Source organism: Artemia franciscana, chromosome 11 (genome assembly GCF_032884065.1).
Source record: "Artemia franciscana chromosome 11, ASM3288406v1, whole genome shotgun sequence".
Lineage (NCBI taxonomy): Eukaryota > Metazoa > Arthropoda > Branchiopoda > Anostraca > Artemiidae > Artemia > Artemia franciscana.
In genome coordinates, this window is record NC_088873.1 from 12,321,709 (window position 1) to 12,343,481 (window position 21,773).

The 21,773-nt window shown below is 39.2% G+C and overlaps 2 protein-coding genes across 2 annotated transcripts in view; one reads left to right on the top strand and one right to left on the bottom strand.

Moving 5' to 3' along the window:
* The window catches only part of LOC136032553 (plasma membrane calcium-transporting ATPase 2-like), a 342,097-nt gene that overhangs the window by 37,681 nt on the left and 282,643 nt on the right, over window positions 1-21,773 (top strand). The gene's annotated exons all lie outside the window — the stretch shown is intronic.
* LOC136032552 (craniofacial development protein 2-like) lies at window positions 5,309-6,739 on the bottom strand. Its single transcript, XM_065712821.1, has one exon. The coding sequence runs from the start codon at window positions 6,737-6,739 to the stop codon at window positions 5,309-5,311; it is 1,431 nt and encodes a 476-aa protein (XP_065568893.1).

Genomic DNA, 21,773 nt, shown 5'->3' on the forward strand with positions numbered 1-21,773 from the left:
AAGGACCTCGTAACTCAGATCTCTTATTTTAAATCTCAACCGGATCAAGCGTAATTTGGGGGGGGGGGCAGTTGGGGGGACCGGGAATCTTAGAAAATACTTGAAGCGGTGAGATCAGGATGAAACTGGATGGGAGGAATAGAAACCTGTCTAAGATACGTGACTGACATAACCGGACCGGATCTGCTCTCTTTGGTGGAATTGGGGAGGGGGGTAATTTTGAAAATTGAGGTATTTGTAACTTACGAAAGGGTGACCAGATCTTAATGAAATTTGATATTTAGAAGGATCTTGTGCTTTAAAGTTCTAATTTTAAATTCCGACCAGATCCTGTGACATTGGGGGGAGTCGTAGGGGGAAACCGGAATTCTTGGAAAACGTGAAAATTGGGGTATTTTATCTTACGAATAGATGATCGGATCTTAATGAAATTCGATTTTAGAAGGAATTCATGTCTCAGAGCTCTTATTTCAAATCCCGACCAGATCTTTTGACATTGGGAGGAGTTGGAGGGGGAAATCTTGGAAAAACACTTGGAGTGGAGGAATCGGGATGAAGCTTGGTGGATAGAATAAACAAATGTCCTTGATACGTGGTTGACAGAATCGTGCTGGATTCGCTCTCTTTGGGGGAGCTGGGGGGAGGGGTTCAGTGATTTGGCGAGTTTGGTGCTTCTGGACGTGCTAGGACGATGAAAATTGGTAGGCGTGTCAGGGAGCTGCACAGTTTGACTTTATAAAGTCGTTTTCCCAGATTCGACCATCTGGGGGGCTAAAGGGAGAGGAAAAATTAGAAAAAATTAGGTATTTATAACTTACGAGTGGGTGATCGAATCTTAATGAATTTTGATATTTAGAAAGACATCGAAAGACCGGCATTAAGCCTCTTAGTTTCCTTTTTAAATCAATCTATTGATTCATAGAATTCTGTTAGAGCTCATACCATATGATCTCTTGGCTCTTAGCTCTTCTCGCCTCGTCACAAGTGCCATATGAGCTCTTAGCTCATGTTTTCATCTGGCCCTCTAGATTTCTTCGCCCCTTGCTAAATTTTTAAAATGTCTGTTTTGGGGTATTTTTTTTTATTGAAAAGTGCCTTTTTTGTATTTTCATTGGCAATTAAAAAAAAATCTCCCCCCCTAGATTTTGAAAAATATGTGTCGTCAACCTCTCTTGTTTTTTTTGTGATCTGACCGATAATTATGCTTCCATTGTCAAAATTAGTTCTGCTCAATAAACTATGATTAGTATTATATGTAACGCTTTTTCTAATATATGGAACGATTTTTCAAAAATACTCTTCTTTTTTGAAATTTTTGATTACAAGATGAAGATAAAGGTAAAAATTTGATGTATAATTAAAGTCGTGAGCGTATAATCTAAACTTAGCACTGCAAACTTCTTACCAGAAACCTTTCCACTAGCAGTCTGGATTCACTTTCACAGCCTATCCACTTTTTGTCATCTCATGAATAACGGTCTGGCCGTTTTCTTGATCTTGTTTTTGAAAAGAAAGTTTATAACGGCCAACTTTTTAAATTTCTAAAGTATGGATATTAAACAAATAGAATACGATTTTTGAATTTAGAAAAAGTATTTCAATCGATATTGATTTAGCTTTTATCAAGGGATTGCCAACTTTCAAATAACATGTGCACCACAGCTTAGATACCAATGCAGTTATGAAAACTCGATTTATTTTTGGGACACACTGCGCGGTAGCGATGCTAGCGGCTGAAGAAAGGAAACTGGTATTGGTATCTAATTGGTAACAGGAAACTGGTATTGGTATCTAATTGGTAACAGGAAACTGGTATTGGTATCTTAAGCTGTGTATGCAATAAAACAAAATTGTGTTCCCGCCTATGGTGTTGTAGTACAATCTACGTATCGGAGCGCGGGCTTGGAAGAGGCGCCAAGTTCAGAGCTCTGTACCAAAAGCTGCTCACGGGCAGGATAGGAGTTTTCATAACTTTATTGGTATCTAAGCTGTGATGTGCACCGTATGACACATACTACGTATGATGGCACGAGGGGCGCTCCGTGATTTGCATTAGGCGATGAAAAACTTGTATCAACAGCCCAGTGCCAGTACTCTTCGTCTGCTAACCTAGTCTTAAATTCTCTAAGAAAAGCATCCTCAAGATCTGTACGGCTTGACCATTAGTATTGCCCAGGAATGAAAATTATAATGGTAATAAGGTTTAGTTTACATTTGGTAGCAAAAAGCTTTATTGAGCTTAAGAGAGAGATTAGAATACCTTTTACTTCTGCAAATACAGTTTCCAGAGATTTGTTACTGAAAAAATTTCGTTTTACTCGGGCAATTTCTTCAAAATTAAAGCATTCAGCTTAAAATATGCTCAAAATGAACATTAGCCTTTGATTTTTTTTTAGGTTAAAAGCCAATGTAAAAATCGGCTTAGCTCTTTAATTGCGAAGAGATATTTTCCCACCAGTCTTTTTTTCTCACTGATAGACGCGTTTCTGGATTTGTCTACTAGGAAAGGCTCTCGATCGATATGACAGCATCTATTAAATATTCCTAAGATGATTCTAGGGTTTGCCATCAAAGTAAAACTAATTTTTAGAAGTAAAAAATGAGTTACTTCAGAATTGTAAATTTCCAGTTAGGGGTCTTCCAGAGTCCGTTAAACTGACCACGTTATTCCATTAATTTGTTTAACAATGTAGGAAATCCGATAAAATCATATACGAAATAAAAGAAGTTGATATAACTAAAGAAAGAAACTTCCTATTTACGGGCCTGTAAACCTTAAAATGAAGTTTCTTATTGCCGCAAAGTATCTAGAAAAGGTTGATTTAAGGATCCCCATGACCAGCTCACCATTACCACTATCACTATTTAACACATTTTACGTTTAACTCACAAGTTCATTGTATCTAAAAATAAAATGTCTCAATCCATCCCCCAAACACTGTAGTTTCCAGTCTATTTGGAAAATTTAAACCCCCCAGTATTAGACAGTTGGTGCGCACCCGAATCCAAACTTTAATGAGCTTAACTGGTAATTTTAATTTCAAATAATATTCTTTATCAAAACTCTCTCTCAAAGCACTTCCTAACCTGAGAGCAGAATTGCCCTACTACTTGGAAATTCATTCTGAGAAAAACGCGATTAAGACCTAATTTTTTCTACATCTGTTAATGATGGTGGTAATCAGGAAAAGTGCTGATATGTTGCTTAGGATAAAACTAAAATTTATGTTGCTGAGCAACAGAGCGTTGCACATGGTCCCTACATAGACCATTCCGAAGTGTGGAAACAAATATGCTGTCTTGCTGAAGATCTCCAAAATTCTGGTTTCTTACGGAATAGGATTATTTCACTCTCAGTCCGCGACTTGTATCAACAGCCCAGTGCCAGTACTCTTCGTCTGCTAACCTAGTCTTAAATTCTCTAAGAAAAGCATCCTCAAGATCTGTACGGCTTGACCATTAGTATTACTTACTTACTTACTTGTACTTGTGGCGGGAATCAGGCGTTTCCACCTCGCCCGGCATCGATGATCTTAGAGACATTCTTGGACCATGTTGATCGATCTTGTGCCAGCTGCTCTGCAAAGGCGAGCCACTGTGTTGACCATCTGTGACCAAATTTTCTGAAACCCCCTATTGGTTCAAGGTCTGACTTGGCCAGTTTCCACCAGTTCTTCCTCTGTCCTCCTTGGCGTTTCTTCCAGTAGCTAATAGGCTCAACTAGAAGTATTTGGCGAGGCAGGTACTCTGGCGGTTTCCGCAATACATGGCCCAGCCATTTCAAACGGCGTTCTTTAATAGTGAGCACAACATTTCTCTGAATATTGCACATTCGACGGATATCCACGTTGGAGATACGGTCACGTAGCTGTACTCTGAGAATTCTTCGTAGACAAGTATGCTCAAACACCTTAAGTGTATTCTCTTGTTGTAGTTTTGCCGACCATGTTTCGCACCCGTAAAGGAGAACGTTGCGGACTAGTGCCATGTAAATTCGATCTTGCGTTTGGAAACTGATTTCACGGCGATTCCATAAGGGTTTCCGAAGGGAGGCAAAGACTGTCTGCGCTTTCTGTATTCTCTGTTGGATATCAGCGTCGGAAGATCCGTCAGTACAAAGCTGGGAGCCTAGGTATGTGAAACGGTTGACTTTTTCCAGCTGAACTTGGTTGACAGTTAGTGGGAATGGTCCTGTGTCGTGGTTAATAGCCATGAATTTCGTTTTCTCTGTGCTGACTTTCAAGCCGATCAGATCTGCCCAGGCCACAACGCTGTCAAGCATGTTTTGGGCTTCTACAGGGTCTGACAGGAGGCCAACATCATCCGCATAATCGAGGTCAGTCAGCGAGAGATTCTGTCCAACCTGCGCTCCTGGATAAGACGATAGAGCATTTTCAAGCACCCAATCAATGCAATAATTGAACAGAGTCGGAGAGAGGACACATCCTTGTTTTACTCCGAACTCAACCAGAAAATTCTTCGGTTTCTTCGCCATAGATTCTAACTCGGCTCACTGAAGCGTCATAGTATGCCTTCATCAGTTCAACAAACTTCAGCGGCATTCCGTCATTCTCCAGGATCTTCCAAAGTTTCTGGCGAGTGACAGAGTTGAAGGCAGCAATGAAGTCCAGGAACATCAAGATCAGGGGTAGGTTGTATCTTTCAAACTGCTGGATAATGTGGCGAAAGGCGAAGATATTATCAGTACACCCTCTACCTGGTTGAAAGCCGGCTTGATTTCCTCGAGTTTTTTCCTCCCTTGCCCCTTTAAAGCGGTTCAAGAGTATGATCCCGAATATTTGGACGGCAATGTCTATGAGACTTATTCCGCGGTAATTTTTGCATTCGGTTTTGTCTCCTTTCTTATAGAAAGGGAGGATGACTGATGTCTTCCAGTCTTTTGGAAAAGTGTTGGTCCTCCACACTTCTTCGAGAATGCCATGGAGCTGTTCAGCAGTGACCTTAGGGAATTGTTTGTATAGTTCCGGGGGGAGGCCGTCTTCACCTGGGGCTTTGTGGTTTTTTAGGGTTTTGATCGCTTTTAGTATTTCGGCTCTGGTCGGTGTATCCAGCTCGATATCATAAGGCTCTTTAGAGACGGAAGATGGGAAGGCATCATGAGTAAATGAAGGGGATGGGTTCAGGAGGAGCTGAAAGTGATCCTTCCATCTTGCTGAACGTTCCTTCTGACAGCTAATGATTTTTCCTGATCTGTTTTTGATTATTTCTGAGACAGCAGCTTTCTTACCAACGGATTCCTTCAGGATCTGGTAAAGCTTGCGGGTGTCATGTAAGCGTGCTGCTTTCTCTAATGACTCGGCAGCATCTTCCCACATTTGGCGGCGGTCCAGCCGAACAGAGCGTTCTTCCATCTTGCTGAACGTTCCTTCTGACAACTAATGATTTTTCCTGATCTGTTTTTGATTATTTCTGAGACAGCAGCTTTCTTACCAACGGATTCCTTCAGAATCTGGTAAAGCTTGCGGGTGTCATGTAAGCGTGCTGCTTTCGCTAATGACTCGGCAGCATCTTCCCACATTTGGCGGCGGTCCAGCCGAACAGAGCGTTTTACCTGTCTGCGTAACTCCTTTGTTTCTTCTTTAAGGCCTCCCATCTTTTGTCTTCGCTCACCGACTATTGACAGGGTTCTAGCGGTTATCCAGTGTTGTCGTTTGATTTTTGCTCGGCCTAGGATCTCATCGGCAGTCTCTGTCATCACGGTTTTAAAGGTCTTCCATCTCTTATCGGGGGTTAGGTTTTCATCAGAGCTGAGGGCGTCAAACCGGTTAGTTAGTTCCAAATTGAGGGCCTGCCGCACTTCTTTGTCTTGAAGTTTACCGATATCGAAGCCGACCTTGGACTTGTTTTTTCTTCGAATTGCAAGACATAGCAAAATTTTTGCTGCGACGAGCCTGTGGTCAGGTCCAGACTGTGAGCCTGTGTCCGCACCATTGTAAGAGCGAGAGTCCTGCACGGAGCTTCTCCAGTGCTGGCGTACGAGAATGAAGTCAATTTGGGCCTTAGTGGCACCGTCATTTGAATGCCAAGTTAAGAGGTGGCTAGGTTTGTGTTGAAATATGGTATTGGTGATAACAAGGTGGTTCACCAAGGCATAGTTTACCAACCTCTGCCCATTCTCGCATCTGTGACCCTGTCCAAATTTTCCCAGGATTTGTCTTGTGGTCTGGTCAGATGGACCAACTTTTGCGTTGAAGTCTCCAGCAACAATCAAGTAATCACGTGCGGCTATAGAAGAAGACAACTGTTGCAGTTCACTGTAGAAATCATCCTTGGTCGTTTCAGTAGCGCCACGGGTGGGGGCAAAGGTAGAAATTATGGACACATTCGCAGGGTTTCCTTTTAGTCTGATTCTAGCAAGTCTATCGGAGACTGGTTCCCATTCTAGGAGAGCGTTTCTGGTTCTTTGGTTCATGATGAAACCAACTCCGTGGAGTCCTGAATTATCTTCTATTCCGGAATAGAAAAAGTGGAACTGATGTAGTGTTTCTGGAGCCGTTATAACTATAGAGCCAGAACCGGAGATTCTGGTCTTGGATATGCAGAGTATGTCTATGTTGTACTTCTCCATCTCATGGACAAGAAAAGCTTGTGTGGCTTCTTGTTTAGCGGATCTTACATTCCAGCATCCAACATTTATTCTGGATTTTACCTGTTTAATGACTGTGGTAGGTTTTCCTAGATTTATGGCGTTGAAAAGATTTTTCGACTTCGCCGCCATATTCGAAGTCGCGTCGCCTGCCGGGAACGCCGTAGTATGGTTGGCTAGTTTACTTCTCGACACCCGCGCCAATACGGGGGCCGCGTCGCTTGCCGGGGACGCCGTAGTTGTTACAACTTTTCTTCTAGATCTCAGATCCATCAATGTTTCTTGGGAATAGAGTTGACCGCAAGGTTCCCAGTCTTGCGGGTCACCCGGAGCGCGTTGGCCACCAAATCGCTCGGCGTGGAGCTCAGTGGTGTTTACACCCTTCCACCGCTTTGAGGTGCGCTGCCGGATTTCCTCTGCTGCCCAGGGACGGAAGATCGAGCCTCATTGCCTGTAACTACCATCACCGCCATGGAGGTATAAAGGCTTAGCTTGACCTTTGACTCCCACCTAGAATCAGCAGGGGCTTTAGGAAGGGAGTATTGCCCAGGAATGAAAATTATAATGGTAATAAGGTTTAGTTTACATTTGGTAGCAGTCGAATCGGTGTTCGGTAGTAGTAGTAGGTGTGAAAAAATCACCAAAGGACGAATGGATCTCGGTCGAATCATGGGATCTGATTGAGAACTGGGCTGACAAGAAGAAATCTCCTCTCAACACTCTTTCCCCTGATGCGAGACACCCTCTTGAACTAGAGTATGCTATGCTTGATAAGGCTATAAAGAAAACCGTCCGTACTGATAATCGCCATTGCCCAGAACAGAAAGCTCAGAAAGCTGAAGAAGCTGCTAGATGGGGAGAATTTCAGTGAGTGTACTGCATCACGAATGAGATAGTTGGAAAAAGTCCAAAGACAGATGGACCCGTCAAAGATGAGTTTTGGACGACTTCTTACTGACCCTGATAAAGTGAACGAAGCATGGGCGACGCATTTCGATAAGTTTTCAAACAGACCACCACCTGCTGATCCTGCAGATATACCAGACACGTCATTTCTAAATCTCGTAGTCAATAGTAAATGGCCTTCTGGTGGGGAGATACTATAGGCGGCTAAGAAGCTGAAATCTGGAAAGTCCCCTGGGGGAGACCGAATTACGGCTGAAATTATTAAATCCTCATCATCTGCATGCATAACTACATCGACCACGTTTTCCTCTAAAATTTGGAGAACGGAAGAAATTCTTAAGGATTGGACATAAAGTACTCTCGTTTAAACATTCAAAAAAGGCGACGCTTCAGAGTGTGAAAACTGGAGAGGTATCAGCCTTGTATCTATACCTAGCAAAGTATTGGCGACTATACTCCTTAACAGAATCCAACCAGTGTTGAACAAACATCTCCGAGAGGTGCAGCATGGATTCCAGTTAAACCGATCATGCGCTGTTCTTGTATTTACTCTTAGAATGCTGCTAGAGTACCTGTTATTTTCGCATCATGACAGGGGTGAAATGAGGCTGTTTGCTATCGCCACTGCTATTTATTCTTATCGTCGATTATATTCTCCGGACCCCTCAACGGACATGGGATCCAGTTGGACAATAAGAGACTTCGAGGTGCTAACTCGCTGATGATATAAGCCTCCTAGAGTCCTGCAAACAAAGGCTCCAGCATCACCTTAACCAAGTCAGGGACGCTGCCGAACCTTTTGGCCTTGATGTAAATCCCAACAAAACAAAAAGTATAGCAAACACTGGGTCTCCACTCGACCTATGATGCAATAACCAGACGATAGTGCAGGTCGTAGAGTTCAAGTAAGTACCATTCACAATTCAGGATCGTGTCAGCGAGAAGTCAAGCCGAGAATTGGCCAGGCTAATGCATCTTTCAGGAAACTGTTTCAAATTTAGCGCAGCCAGAAGTACTCTCTCCGACTCAAGCTGAGGCTGTTCAAAAGCAACCTCCTCTCAACACTTTACTCTGGTTCTGAAACTTGGCACATAAATCATATACTTGAAAAGAAACTCCTCGCGTTCGAAAACCTTTATTTTAAGGCGCATTCTAAATATCCACTGGTTCCAAAAATTAACAAACGCTACTATAAGAGAGAAGACATCTCAGCCACTGGTAACCAAAGTGGTCAAATATAGGAAGTTGAGATACCTCGGTCATGTGATCCGTATGCTCGAAATTCGACTACCGAAGGTCGTACTTCAGTGACAGCCACGTGGTACCAGAAGAAGAGGATGCCCCACACCCTACGGCGCAGCTACCGGGCTGACATCACAAACCTCTATGCCTCAATCTAACCTGAATGGGAGGATATCTGGGTGGCCGTAGCGATGAGAGATGACTGGCGATTCTTCTTGGATGCCCTGGGCACATCTGGAGGCACAGGAGGATCAGAGGTAAGTAGTCGAATCAAGATTGTATACACTATATGCTTCCCTCCTCAGTTTTCAAAGATAACAATGTGTACATAATTCAAAAGTTGTTTCGACCCGCCATGGAAGAACAGAATAGGACATTTATTGAAATTGTTTAGTTGTAAGGTTTCTGACGTCAATTAGGAAGTCTGTTATGGACTGTTTTTTTGTTTCTTTTAGTTCATGTTTGCCGCCCATCGTACAAGTTTTTTTTTTATTTCTCTTGATGGCCGTTAAACCGTAGCTGCTTGTTTGTTTGTTATACTACCAAATTTTCGTCTCTCTTAGAATTGTTCCAGGTATGTTAATGACACTGAGATCTCAAGACCGTCTTGGATACTCAAACTAAGCAATAGAAAATCTTCTTTGTCAGCTTTTTCCGAGGAGGCGCTGACTTACTGCCACCTTGTGTACATCTTGGAACGTCATGTGTACTGCTCAGTTCTAAAACGGGTTCAGCTTCAGTTCAGCTTGGCAAACTCTAAAACGCTGGGCACAGTTCTGTTATGTTTGGTACGTGCCATCGGGTGTAGAGAGAGTGACCCCTTCTTTTCTTCCTGTTTTACGAAGCTCGTATCGCATTGGTCAACAAGTTCGTATCAACGATTTATCCGGGGGGAGGGGTACAAAAACTTACAAAGGCAACACAATTTGTTTCTATGTATGTTTGTTACTTTTCTATGAGCTGGACAAAAATTTGGGGGGAGTTTAACCTCCCCTCTGAGTATGCCCATGTCAATCTGGTATCCGAACACCTCATATACTAAGCGTAGTACTGTAAGTTTTTGTTCAAAAAAAAAAAAAAAAAAAAAAAAAAAAAAAAAAAAAAAAAAAAAAAAAAAAAAAAAAAAAAAAAAAAAAAAAAAAAAAAAAAAAAACAGAAGTGGATCTACTGAATCAATTCCGGTTGTGGGACTAATCAGTATGGAAAGAACCCCATTGAAGACATCGAGTATTTGATTGAGGAAAGTTGAAAGATGCATGTTTATGTTGATCCAAGTTGTAACAGTGAAGTATGGTCAGGGCATTGACTCCGTAAAATAAGTATGCCATATAGCCAGCCTTTTATTTTCCTTAATTGAAGTATGACTTTGGCTTTTATCAACTTCAGAAGCATTCATAAAATGAAGAATAGGTCGAATAACATCTGGCTGTGGTAATTTCAATGTTGCTTAATGGTTGTTATGATCCGATTTTTGTTGTTTTGTCAGGTGGACATGGCCAACTCTCTGAAACCAATGCACTTCTATTGCAACTCAAATGTCAGTGCGAAAACAGGAGACAATTTTTTGTCAATAATGCTCTCTATAACCCACGGGCAAATTTTCTTTTCCCTTTTTCATCCCCTCCCTGGACAAAAATGTTAGATTTTCGACCCCAATAAAATTCTACCCAGCAACATACACATTATCCCCTCTCCGAACATAATTTGATATGTTGAATAAGTGAATATCCACTTCCTTATCCTAGTGAATCTTAGAGCAAGCAAGTACACGTGTTTATGTTTTCGGGATGCCTGTCCAGAGGTGTAGCTTAATGAAATATACCAAAATATGATGAAAATATGATACTTTAGCACCAAAATTATGAAAAATACAACAGAGAAATATGGAAAGCAGGCCGCCCAGAACGCATTATATTAAATACCTAACCTAGCCAAATCTATATATTAAATATTGAATTGAAATATACCTGTAGAGTAGTTTATCTTACTGAGACTAAGCTAATTATCTCTGAATGCAGACATAGAAACCGGTTTTTACTTAGATCAAGAACTTGAGTATAGTCACTATAATAGACAAGTACTCAACTTTGTTTTTGCCCCCCCCCACTATCACTAACATACTATAAGTATATCATAGTATTCACGAAATAAAATACCTCAGTTCGGTAACCCCTTAGAGGCTGCGCTCGGAGAGAGCCCCCCCTCTTTTCCCCCTAGGTACGTTACTGTGCCTATTTATATTCTGTTCAAACATAAAAACAGATTACCTGTTTTTAATCTACCTATTTTGTTCTGTTTTTACACTAGCTATTTTTTCAAGTTTCTGTTTTTCCAATCTGTTTCTCCTTTGAAATTTTCTTTTTTTTTAATTCACAACAATTTTTGAAATAGGAACGAACGTGTTAAGGAAAATTTGAGCCATCTGCTTAAACAACTTTCACTTTTTATCTGGTAGTATGAGCATTTTATGACGACCTAAAACCTATACTTGATAAATATTTAAGGTTTGAGGAAATGAATTCCCATTGAGTGATCTTAGACCATGCTTTCTGCCAGATGTTTTTTCTGTGCTAATGCTGAATCCAAGTTCTTTTTTGACGAAGTGATTGGTAACCGGGAAATATCTTCATAATTATAGCACTTGGTATTTACCGAGTGACATATAGTGATCGCAATTTCTGTCTGTCTGTCTGTCAGTCGGTCCTGGTTTTCTTAGTTTGGGCACTTCCAGATAAGCTAGGACGATGAAAGTTGGAAGGCGTATCAGGGACCAGACCATGTTAAATTAGAAATAGTCGCTTCCCCGATTCGACCATCTGGGGGGGGGGGGTTGTAGCGAGCGAATGAGATTGTTGAGAAGAATTCTATTTGCCGTTAAACTAATGATAGTTATTCTTAATTGTGGCTTGCTGGTCTAGCGGTATGATTCTCGCCTAGGGTGTGAGAGGTTTCGGGTTCGAATCCCGCACCACCCCAATTTTTAGATGAAAAAGATCCGAGACTATATTCGAATCGTGAGGTATGTTTATCTCACTAATAGGTGAACGGATCTTAGTGAAACTTGATATATAGAAAAATATCATGTCTCGGATGCTCCATATTCAATTTGGGTCGGATCCAGGGACATTGGGGAGTAGAGGGGAAACAAAAATCTTGGAAACCGCTTAGAGTGGAGAGATCGGGATGAAACTTGATGGGAAGAATAAGCACAAGCTCTAGATATGTGATTGACATAACCGGGCCAGATCCGATCTCTTTGGAGGAGCTGGGGGGATTTCTAGTGCTTTGTGCAAGTTCGAGAATAAGCACAAGTTCTAGATGCGTGATTGACATAATCGGATCGGATCCGATGTCTCGTCACAAGTGCCATATGAGCTCTTAGCTTTTTTTCTTCCAGTTCTTGTAATCCCTCAGAGGCTACTTTTTGCACTTTTCATGAGGATATTTACATTATTGTGCCATTCGCACCATGTCAAGGCATGATCTATTTTCTGAATGTTTTGATTTGGAAGAGTCAAAGATGCTTTTTATTACTAAGAAAGTTGTTTTGTCGACTTGTACAGTTAATAAACTTAAGAATCTTCAGATTGATGCGCCAAAATATGTTTTCTCTTAGATTTTAGTATGTATTTCTTAATCATGACAGATAATTAGTTATTTATGTCTGTATAGGGATATCTACAGTGCAAACAACACTACTTGACTTTGAGTTTGTTAGTAGATCTAACCAGCAATTTTTGTGCTCACTTCATTACCTTTGCCTTGCGAATGGGTATACATGTGACATGTTTTTCAATATCTCTTGTTAACTAATCAGTATATGAATAACTGTTTGGGTCTTGTTGCTCGTATCCACAATAGTTGGTCTGTATACTAGTTAACAAAAGGAGGAAGACAAATATTTCTGAACGAAAACAACTGTTTTTTCTCTTACCGAAAAACAGACAGAAACAGGTCTCCCGTTGTTGGGTGACGTGTTTTGTTTCTGTTCTGTTTCGGCGACTAAGCCCTGCTTTTTTCTGTTTCTTCAAAGACTATCAGGAAAAGAATATCAGTGTATAGGCCTATATATATATATATATATATATATATATATATATATATATATATATATATACATATATATATATATATATATATATATATATATATATATATATATATATATATATATATATACATATATAATTTTTAATCAATTCTTTTTTTTCAGTAATCTTGGTTAGATGATGCTTTTTTCATATTTTTTTTCGATATTTTTTGAAACAGAAACATTCATCTCTAAATAAGGATTTTTTTTTCAGTGAAGTGCAGATAATATGCTAGTCTTTAGAAGGCAGGGGGAGTTATCAACCCTAATCATCATTGTTTCTGCTTGTTTTGAGTTTGACTCGATTAGTTATTGTAATTTCTGTTTGTTTTGGGTTTCATTTATATATTGATAATAATTTTTGGTAGTTTTACGTTTGGAAAATTATTTGATTTATTTCTATTCATTTTTGGTTTAATGTAGCTCTTCCCTTTTCTTTGAAAAATTTCTTTTGTAGAAAAAGTTTGTTAAATTAATCAAAATAAGGAAAAACTTCTGGATCACCTTGTTGTGCAGTGTTTCCATTTAATGTTTAACGAACAAGTTGTAATAAACCAATGAAACTATAAAATTCTTCAATTATAGGTTATTGCTTGGTTTACTTTCGACTTAGTCCGTAAAACATCAAATGGAACGCGCCTTAAGCCGAAAGTCAGGTATTATACCACAAAAAGACTTACAAATTGAGTACGAGGAAAAAAAAAAACTTTTTATAAACCCAGAAGACTCTTAAAATTCAAAACATAACTCATTTATGTAGTTTGATGTCTGATAGTTAATTAAAAGGGTTTTATCTTCAAGGAAATTATTCATCACATTTGTTCTGGAGCTAGTAAAAGGAAGTAGTTCTTAGGTAAGCATGAATTTGGTGTGGTTTGGCGAAATTTGAATGATTCATTGACGTCACCGACCTACGTCATCACCAACGATAATTATATTGTGTTGGAAGAATCTCGTTTAGCCACATTGTTTAAAACGATAGTATTAGCTGGTGGACATTATCTAAGCATTTACTTGGATGTATTAAAAATTGGATTTTATTCAGTACTCTCCAGGGTCGTCACTGTTTGGGTAAGGTCTCTTATTCTCCAAAAAATAGGGTAAATATTTCGCTGTTCATATTATTGACTTATGAATAAAGCAAATATACCACTCGATGCCTTTTTCTATGCTATTTACAAGTATGATAATCGCATTTCTTAACCCTTGAAAATGACCAAAGCATTTCTAGTTTTGGGTGTAAAAAAGGCTTCAACCATGTATTTCTAGCTTATTGTCTGATTATAAATCCATTTTTTAAAGTTATAGAAAACAATTTCCCCATTTTCCCCAATTTCAAAACAATTTCCCCATGTTTTCGTCCGCCATGTTTCTTCTGTCGGCTTTGGTATTTTTCAACATATAGGTGAAACAGCAGTTTTTAAGCGGCCTAAAACAAAACAAGAAGAAAACGTGGCGGATTTGTTTTGAATTTCTTTTTATCAACTTAATCCTGACAAATCAATGTCTGTGAATTATACAACATTTACAAAATGGATTTATAATGAAAAAGCAAGTTTGAAACAAAAGTTTTAACCAATTTTTATATCCAAAAAATATAGAATGAAATTGTTATTTCAAAGGGCCCTAAAAGTGCTTCAAATTGAATTTGCGAGAAAAGCGGTTATTATATGAAGAAAGAGCATTAAAATTCCATCTAGTGGTATGTTTAATTTATTTATAGGTCAGCCATATGAACAAAGAAATATTTAGCAAAAACAGTAGGGGGTAAGGGCTTATTCAGGATTTTTTTTACAAACAAAATTATAAAAATACATCAAAAATGTGCATTTTTGTTACATTTTTACTTGTCGGACAAAAATTGGAAGGGGGTTTCAAATCCGTTACCCCCCCCCCGCGCTGGATACGGCTTTGGTAGTAGATGTCTTTCTTGTCTGCCCTTCTTTTGAAGGAAACACTATAGTAACAAAAAACTAGTACTGATCGATTCCACAATCAACTCTGGTGAAACCAAAAACATTAGGGGCAAGGGCTTATCTCGGTTTTTTGTTCGGGGGTTTTTATAAAAAAAAAAAACTATAAAAACGCATCAAAGTGTGCATTTTGTTACATTTTTACTTATCGGAAAAAAATTGGAAGGGGGGTTCAAATCTGTTACCCTCCCCCCCACTTGTGCTGGATACGGGTTTGGTAGTAGGTAACAAAAAACTAGTATCGATCGATTCGATCAACTCTCTGGTAAAATTACAGTCGGGCAGCTCTTCTGAAGGAAACGTGCTAATGAAATTAAAAATAGTATAATTGGTTCCTTATTTTGTGCTCTTTCCAGATATCATGGTTGATTTATTGACAACGCACCCCATGGTGGTTCTGTACATGAAATTAAATAAAAAAAAAACAAGTTTTTTTAATGAAAGTAAGGAGCGACATTAAAACTTAAAACGAACAGAAATTACTCCGTATATGAAAGGGGCTTTTCCTCCTCGACACCCCGCTCCTTACGCTAAAGTTTTTTATTGTTTTAAAAAGTAGAGTTGCGAGAAAGAATCAAACTTTAGCGCAAGGAGCGGGGTGTCGAGGAGGAAAAGCCCCTTTCATATACGGAGTAATTTCTGTTCGTTTTAAGTTTTAATGTCGCTCCTTACTTTCTTTTCAAAAAACTTGTTTTTTTTATTTAATTTCTGAAAGTTTTTGAATTAATGCATGTCTGATTTTGGCTCTCCGTACATAAATTACTAAAATGAAATTTGCATATTAATTCTTTTTTTGGCTAAATGACTTTCTCTTAGTTTTGATCAGACGATTTTGAGAAATAAGGGGTGGGGAAGGAGGTCTAGTTGCCCTCCAATTTTTCGGTTACTCAAAAAGGCAACTAGATCTTTTAATTTTTAACGAACATTTTTATTAGTAAAAAAAAAAACGTAACTTAAGAATTAACTTACGTAACAAACGTACATAACTTACGTTACGTTTTATCCCAATTCTTTAAGAATGACCCCTGAATCAGAAAGGCCGTAGAATAAATAGTTGAAATTATTTAAAAAAATTTTAGCATAAAGAGCGAAGTATTTATCTCTTCCTAAATGCCTCGCTCTTTATGCTAAAGTATTTTTAGAACCCTTCATATGCGTACTAATCTCTGTTCGTTTTAAGTTTTAATGATTCTCCTTACTTTCAATTGAAAAAACTTTTTCATGTTTGTATTTTCATTGTTTTTTTTTTAAAGTAATGCTAGAAAGTCCTGCGCCCTTTTCATTGAATTTCTCTTCCCTCATGAAATACTCCTCCAAGGAAAGATCCTCCCATATAGCCCCCTCCCCTGAACCCCACACCCAAACCAAAAAAATCCCCCTGATAACGTCGGTACACTTCCCAGTAACAATTATTGTATGTAAACATTGGTCAAAGTTTGTAACTAGCAGCCCCTCCCCCAGGGACTGTGGGGGGTAAGTCATCCCGAAAGACATAGTTACTATGGTTTTCGATTATGCGGAACAAAATGGCTATCTCAAAATTTTGATCCGTTGACTTTGGGAAAAAAATGAGCGTGGGAGGGGGCCTAGGTGCCCTCCAATTTTGTTGGTCACTTAAAAAGGGCACTAGAACTTTTCATTTCCGTTAGAATGAGCCCTCTTGCAACACTCTAGGACCACTTGGTCGATACGATGACCCCTGGGGAAAAAAAACAAATAAACACGCACCCGTGATTTGTCTTCCGGCAAAAAATACGAAATTCCACATTTTTGTAGATTGGACCTTGGAATTTTTTCTATAGGGTTCTCTGATACGCTGAATGCGATGGTGTAATTTTCGTTAAGATCCTATGACTTTTAGGGGGTGTTACCCCCTATTTTCCAAAATAAGGCAAATTTTCTAAGGCTCGTAACTTTTGATGACAAAGACTAAATTTGATGAAACTTATATATTTAAAATCAGCATAAAAATCCGATTCTTTTGATATATCTTTTAGTATCGAAATTCCGTTTTTTAGAGTTTCGTTTACTATTAAGCCGGGTCGCTCCTTACTACAGTTCGTTACCACGAACTGTTTGATCTAGTTTCGCCTGAGTGATAGCAATAGAGTTCTGAATGTAAATATTATTTTAACAAGAGCTAAGAGCTTATATGGCACTTGTGACGATGCGAGAAGAGCTAAGAGACAAGAGATCATATGGTATGAGCTCTAACAAAATTCTATGAATCAATAGATTGATTTAAAAAGGAAAATAAGAGGCTTAATGCCGGTCAGGATTTAAAATAAGAGCTCTGAGTCACGATGTCTTTCTAAATATCAAAATTCATTAAGATCCGATCACCCACTCGTAAGTTATAAATACCTAATTTTTTCTAATTTTCCCTCTCCCTTTAGCCCCCCAGATGGTCGAATCTGGGAAAACGACTTTATCAAGTCAAATTGTGCAGCTCCCTGACACGCCTACCAATTTTCATCGTCCTAGCACGTCCAGAAGCACCAAACTCGCCAAATCACTGAACCCCTCCCCCCAACTCCCCCAAAGAGAGCGAATCCAGTACGATTCTGTCAGTCACGTATCAAAGACATTTGTTTATTCTATCCACCAAGCTTCATCCCGATTCCTCCACTCCAAGTGTTTTTCCAAGATTTCCCCCTCCAACTCCCCCCAATGTCAAAAGATCTGGTCGGGATTTGAAATAAGAGCTCTGAGACATGAATTCCTTCTAAAAATCAAATTTCATTAAGATCCGATCATCTATTCGTAAGATAAAAATACCCCAATTTTCACGTTTTCCAAGAATTCCGGTTTCCCCCTCCAACTCCCCCCAATGTCACAGGATCTGGTCGGAATTTAAAATTAGAACTTTAAAGCACAAGATCCTTCTAAATATCAAATTTCATTAAGATCTGGTCACCTTTTCGTAAGTTACAAATACCTCAATTTTCAAAATTACCCCCCCCCCCCCAATTCCACCAAAGAGAGCAGATCCGGTCCGGTTATGTCAGTCACGTATCTTAGACAGGTTTCTATTCTTCCCATCCAGTTTCATCCTGATATCACCGCTTTAAGTATTTTCTAAGATTTCCGGTCCCCCCCAACTGCCTCCCCCCCAATTACGCTTGATCGGGTTGAGATTTAAAATAAGAGATCTGAGTTACGAGGTCCTTCTAAATATGAAGTTTCATGAAGATCCGATCACTCCTTCGTAAGTTAAAAATACGTCATTTTTTCTTATTTTTCAGAATTAACCCCCCCAATACAGCGGATCCGTTCCAATTATGCAAATCACGTATGTAAGACTTCTGCTTATTTTTCCCACCAAGTTTCATCCCGGTCCCTCCAATCTAAGCGTTTTCCATGATTTTAGGTTCCTCCACCCAAACTTCCCCCAATGTCACCAGATCCGGTCACGATGTAAAATAAGAGCTTTGAGACACGACATCCTTCTAAATATCAAGTTTCATTGAGATCCGATCACCCGTTCGTAAGTTAAAAATACCTCATTTTTTCTAATTTTTTGGAATTAACCCCTCCCCCAACTACCCCAAAGAGAGAGGATCCGTTCCGGATATGTCAATCATGTATCTAGGACTCGTGATTATTTTTCCCACCAAGTTTCATCCCAATCCCTCCACTCTAAGTGTTTTCCAAGTTTTAGATTTCCCCCTCCTAACTCCCCCCCTAATGTCACCAGATCCGGTCGCGTTTAAAATAAGAGCTCTGAGCCACAATATCCTTCTAAGTATCAAATTTCATTGAGATCCGATCACCCGTTCGTAAGTTAAAAGTACCTCATATTTTCTAATTTTTCAGAAATACCCCCCCCCCCCCCAACTACCCCAAAGAGAGCGGATCCGTTCCGTTTATGTCAATAATCTATCTAGGACTTGTGTTTATTTTTCCCAGCAAGTTTCATCCCGGTCCCTCCACTCTAAGTGTTTTCCAAGTTTTAGGTTTTCCCCTCCCATCTCCCCCCCCTCAATGTCACCAGATCCGATTGGGATTTAAAATAAGAGCTCTAAGACACGATATCCTTCTAAACATCAAATTTCATTGAGATCGGATGACCCGTTCGCAAGTTAAAAATACCTCATTTTTTCTAATTTTTCAGAATAATCCCCCCCCCCCCAACTACCCCAAAGAGAGCGGATCCGTTCCGATTATGTCAATCATGTATCTGGGACTTGTGCTTATTTTTCCCATCAAGTTTCATCCCAATCCCTCCACTCTAAGTGTTTTCCAAGATTTTTAGGTTTCTCCCCTCCAATTCCCCCAATGTCATCAGATCCGGTCGGGATTTAAAATAAGAGCTGTGAGACACAATGTCATTCCAAACATCAAATTTCATTAAGATCCCATCACCCGCTCATAAGTTTAAACATATTTCATTTTTTCTATTTTTTCGAATTAACCGGCCCCTCACTCCCCCCCCCAGATGGTCAAATCGGGAAAACGACTATTTCTAATTTAATCTGGTCCGGTCCCTGATACGCTTGCCAAATTTCATCGTCCTAGCTTACCTGGAAGTGCCTAAAGTAGCAAAACCGGGACCGACAGACCGACAGACAGACCGACAGACCGATAGAATTTGCGATTGCTATATGTCACTTGGTTAATACCAAGTGCCATAAAAATAAATGGATAACCATAGAAGGGAACATGATATTTTGATAAATAGAAACATCTTGCTCATTATAAGTAAGAATTGTATTGTTTTAGAGTTTTCTTCTAGCTTATATATCATAGGGCTATATCTGGGACCATTAGGGGGTTAAGTGTATTATCAGAAAATCGACCACGATATTTAGAAAGATGATAGTCGTTAGATGATAAGTCGTATAGATGATATGATCAGTAGGTTCATAAGATTTTCATGTTTCCTTCCATTTTTATTTGCATATTAAAATTATTTTTAAATAATATATTCGTCCCATTTTTTTTCATTTTTTCATCCTGACGTGTTTCTTTAGATCGGGTTAAGAAGAAAGTGTCCGCTAGCGAATAGATGCGGTGATTCTAGCAATGAAAAACAATGGATAAATAGATGCTTCCACTTTGTTCCTACTAAATTTCCGATCGGTCAGTTTAAAAAGTCTGAAGATTCTCACGACCGACCATAGAAAATCCGACATTCTTCCGACACCATAATGGTCTAAAATCCAGCAAATTACCGATTCCATCCAAAAAATCTGACAATATTCTTCCGCATAGGAATCTTTTCCTTTCACAAGACAAGATTTCACACTGTCTGTCCTGCAGCTCCTTCTCCTTCAATGATAACATGTATATCTTTATCATTCAAAAAAGAAAAAGAAAAAAAACGTAGCCTATTCACGTTCACTTTTATTCTTTTCACCGTATATATTTAAAAAGTTTAGTTAAATTTTTTTTTCTCAAATACAAACCAAACATTCATCATTTTTTTTTCTTTTTGTATCTACACCTTTTTAACTACAATGAACTCACTCCTCAGCCGTCGCGCTGGCTTTTACAGTTTTGAGTAGTTTTAAGAAGGGGCATCAATCTTTAAATCATGGCACACATGTCTTTTTTCTTTCAGGCCAAACTTGAGGCCTTTTCAACTAACAAACCGAATTTTAAAATCACAGTCTGAATTAGAAATTTGCTGTTCCGCTGATAATCCATACTATGAAAATTGTAGTTCAGGATTCTAGTTCATAATCTAGATTGTAAATTTTACAACTCGCTCGAAAGAAAGATTGTGGATTTGAATTGTTGATTTTGAAAGAACAAGACTGGTCATGGAAGACTAGCTATGGTCAAGCAGAAGATTAAAATCTGTAAACAGCTTCAGCAAATAGAGCTAGAATTCAAGTTCTATCCGAAGCAGTGGATTTTTTAGGGCTTGCGATACACTGTCATTCGCGTGAGTTGGATCCTCTGCTGCTACTCCATGAAAGCAGCTACTTTAAGTGCATCCCAATTATGCAATAGTCGCTCAGCGCACATCTGAAGAGACAGCCAACGTGTCTGACCTGGGGTGTCTGTAAACTTCTGGTGCAATTCGATCTCAGCCTCTTTTGGCACTCATGCTGAAGTGATTGTATACTCTGCGACACGGATCTTCCAATTTTTATGCCAACTGTTTGCAAGCGTAAGAAGCAACTAAATGAATTGAGTGACTGGTGCCCTTGACAGTGGGAATTTGTCTTTGATTCTGCTCACAACCGAGTTATCACGCCCAAACGAAGTATTACCCGTGTCTGCACAGAATCCAACCCAGTTCTCTCTAGGTATATTTTTAACTTGAAGAACATCGCAAAGGTTTTCCGCTTTCCCATCACAACACAAAACCAGATCAGGGAGGTCTACTTGTATTTCAAACCCCTTATTGCAGAACAAAAACTTCAACAAATTTTCAAAAGTTTCGCCTTTCTTAAATTAGTGAATTTTTTTTAATCACTAAGAGAACAGTCCACCTATTTCGCTAGTTTGAAAAATCCTTCTCCTGTAAAAAAAGAAAGACAAACTAGAACAATTAAAAATCCGACAAACATCCGGTTTCGACTGAAAATCCGACAAAATTCCAACGTCTGAAAAAAATTTTTGCCTCACAAAAGGGCCAAAAATCTGACAATGTCAGGAAAATCCGACATAGTGGAAGCACTGGGACAAATACTATTTAGACGTATATTTTTCCTCGTTGGGGATGGCGAGGTACTTTGTCACAGTGGGGATCATTGTATTTGGAAAGAGAGTTGATTGGGGAAATCGGTACTTCCTTGTTAGCTAGTACACATTCGAGAATTTGGATCGCGAAGATCAGACAATAACCGGTTTTCATGGTCTTTATACCATACAATTAGCTTTGGCTCTGTGGAAAACTACATTGTAGCTATATTTTAACTAAATATTTAGTTGGTATTTTGGTTTAGGTTAGGTTTAGGTGTTTAATATAATGCGTTCTAGGTGGACTCCCTTCCATAATTCT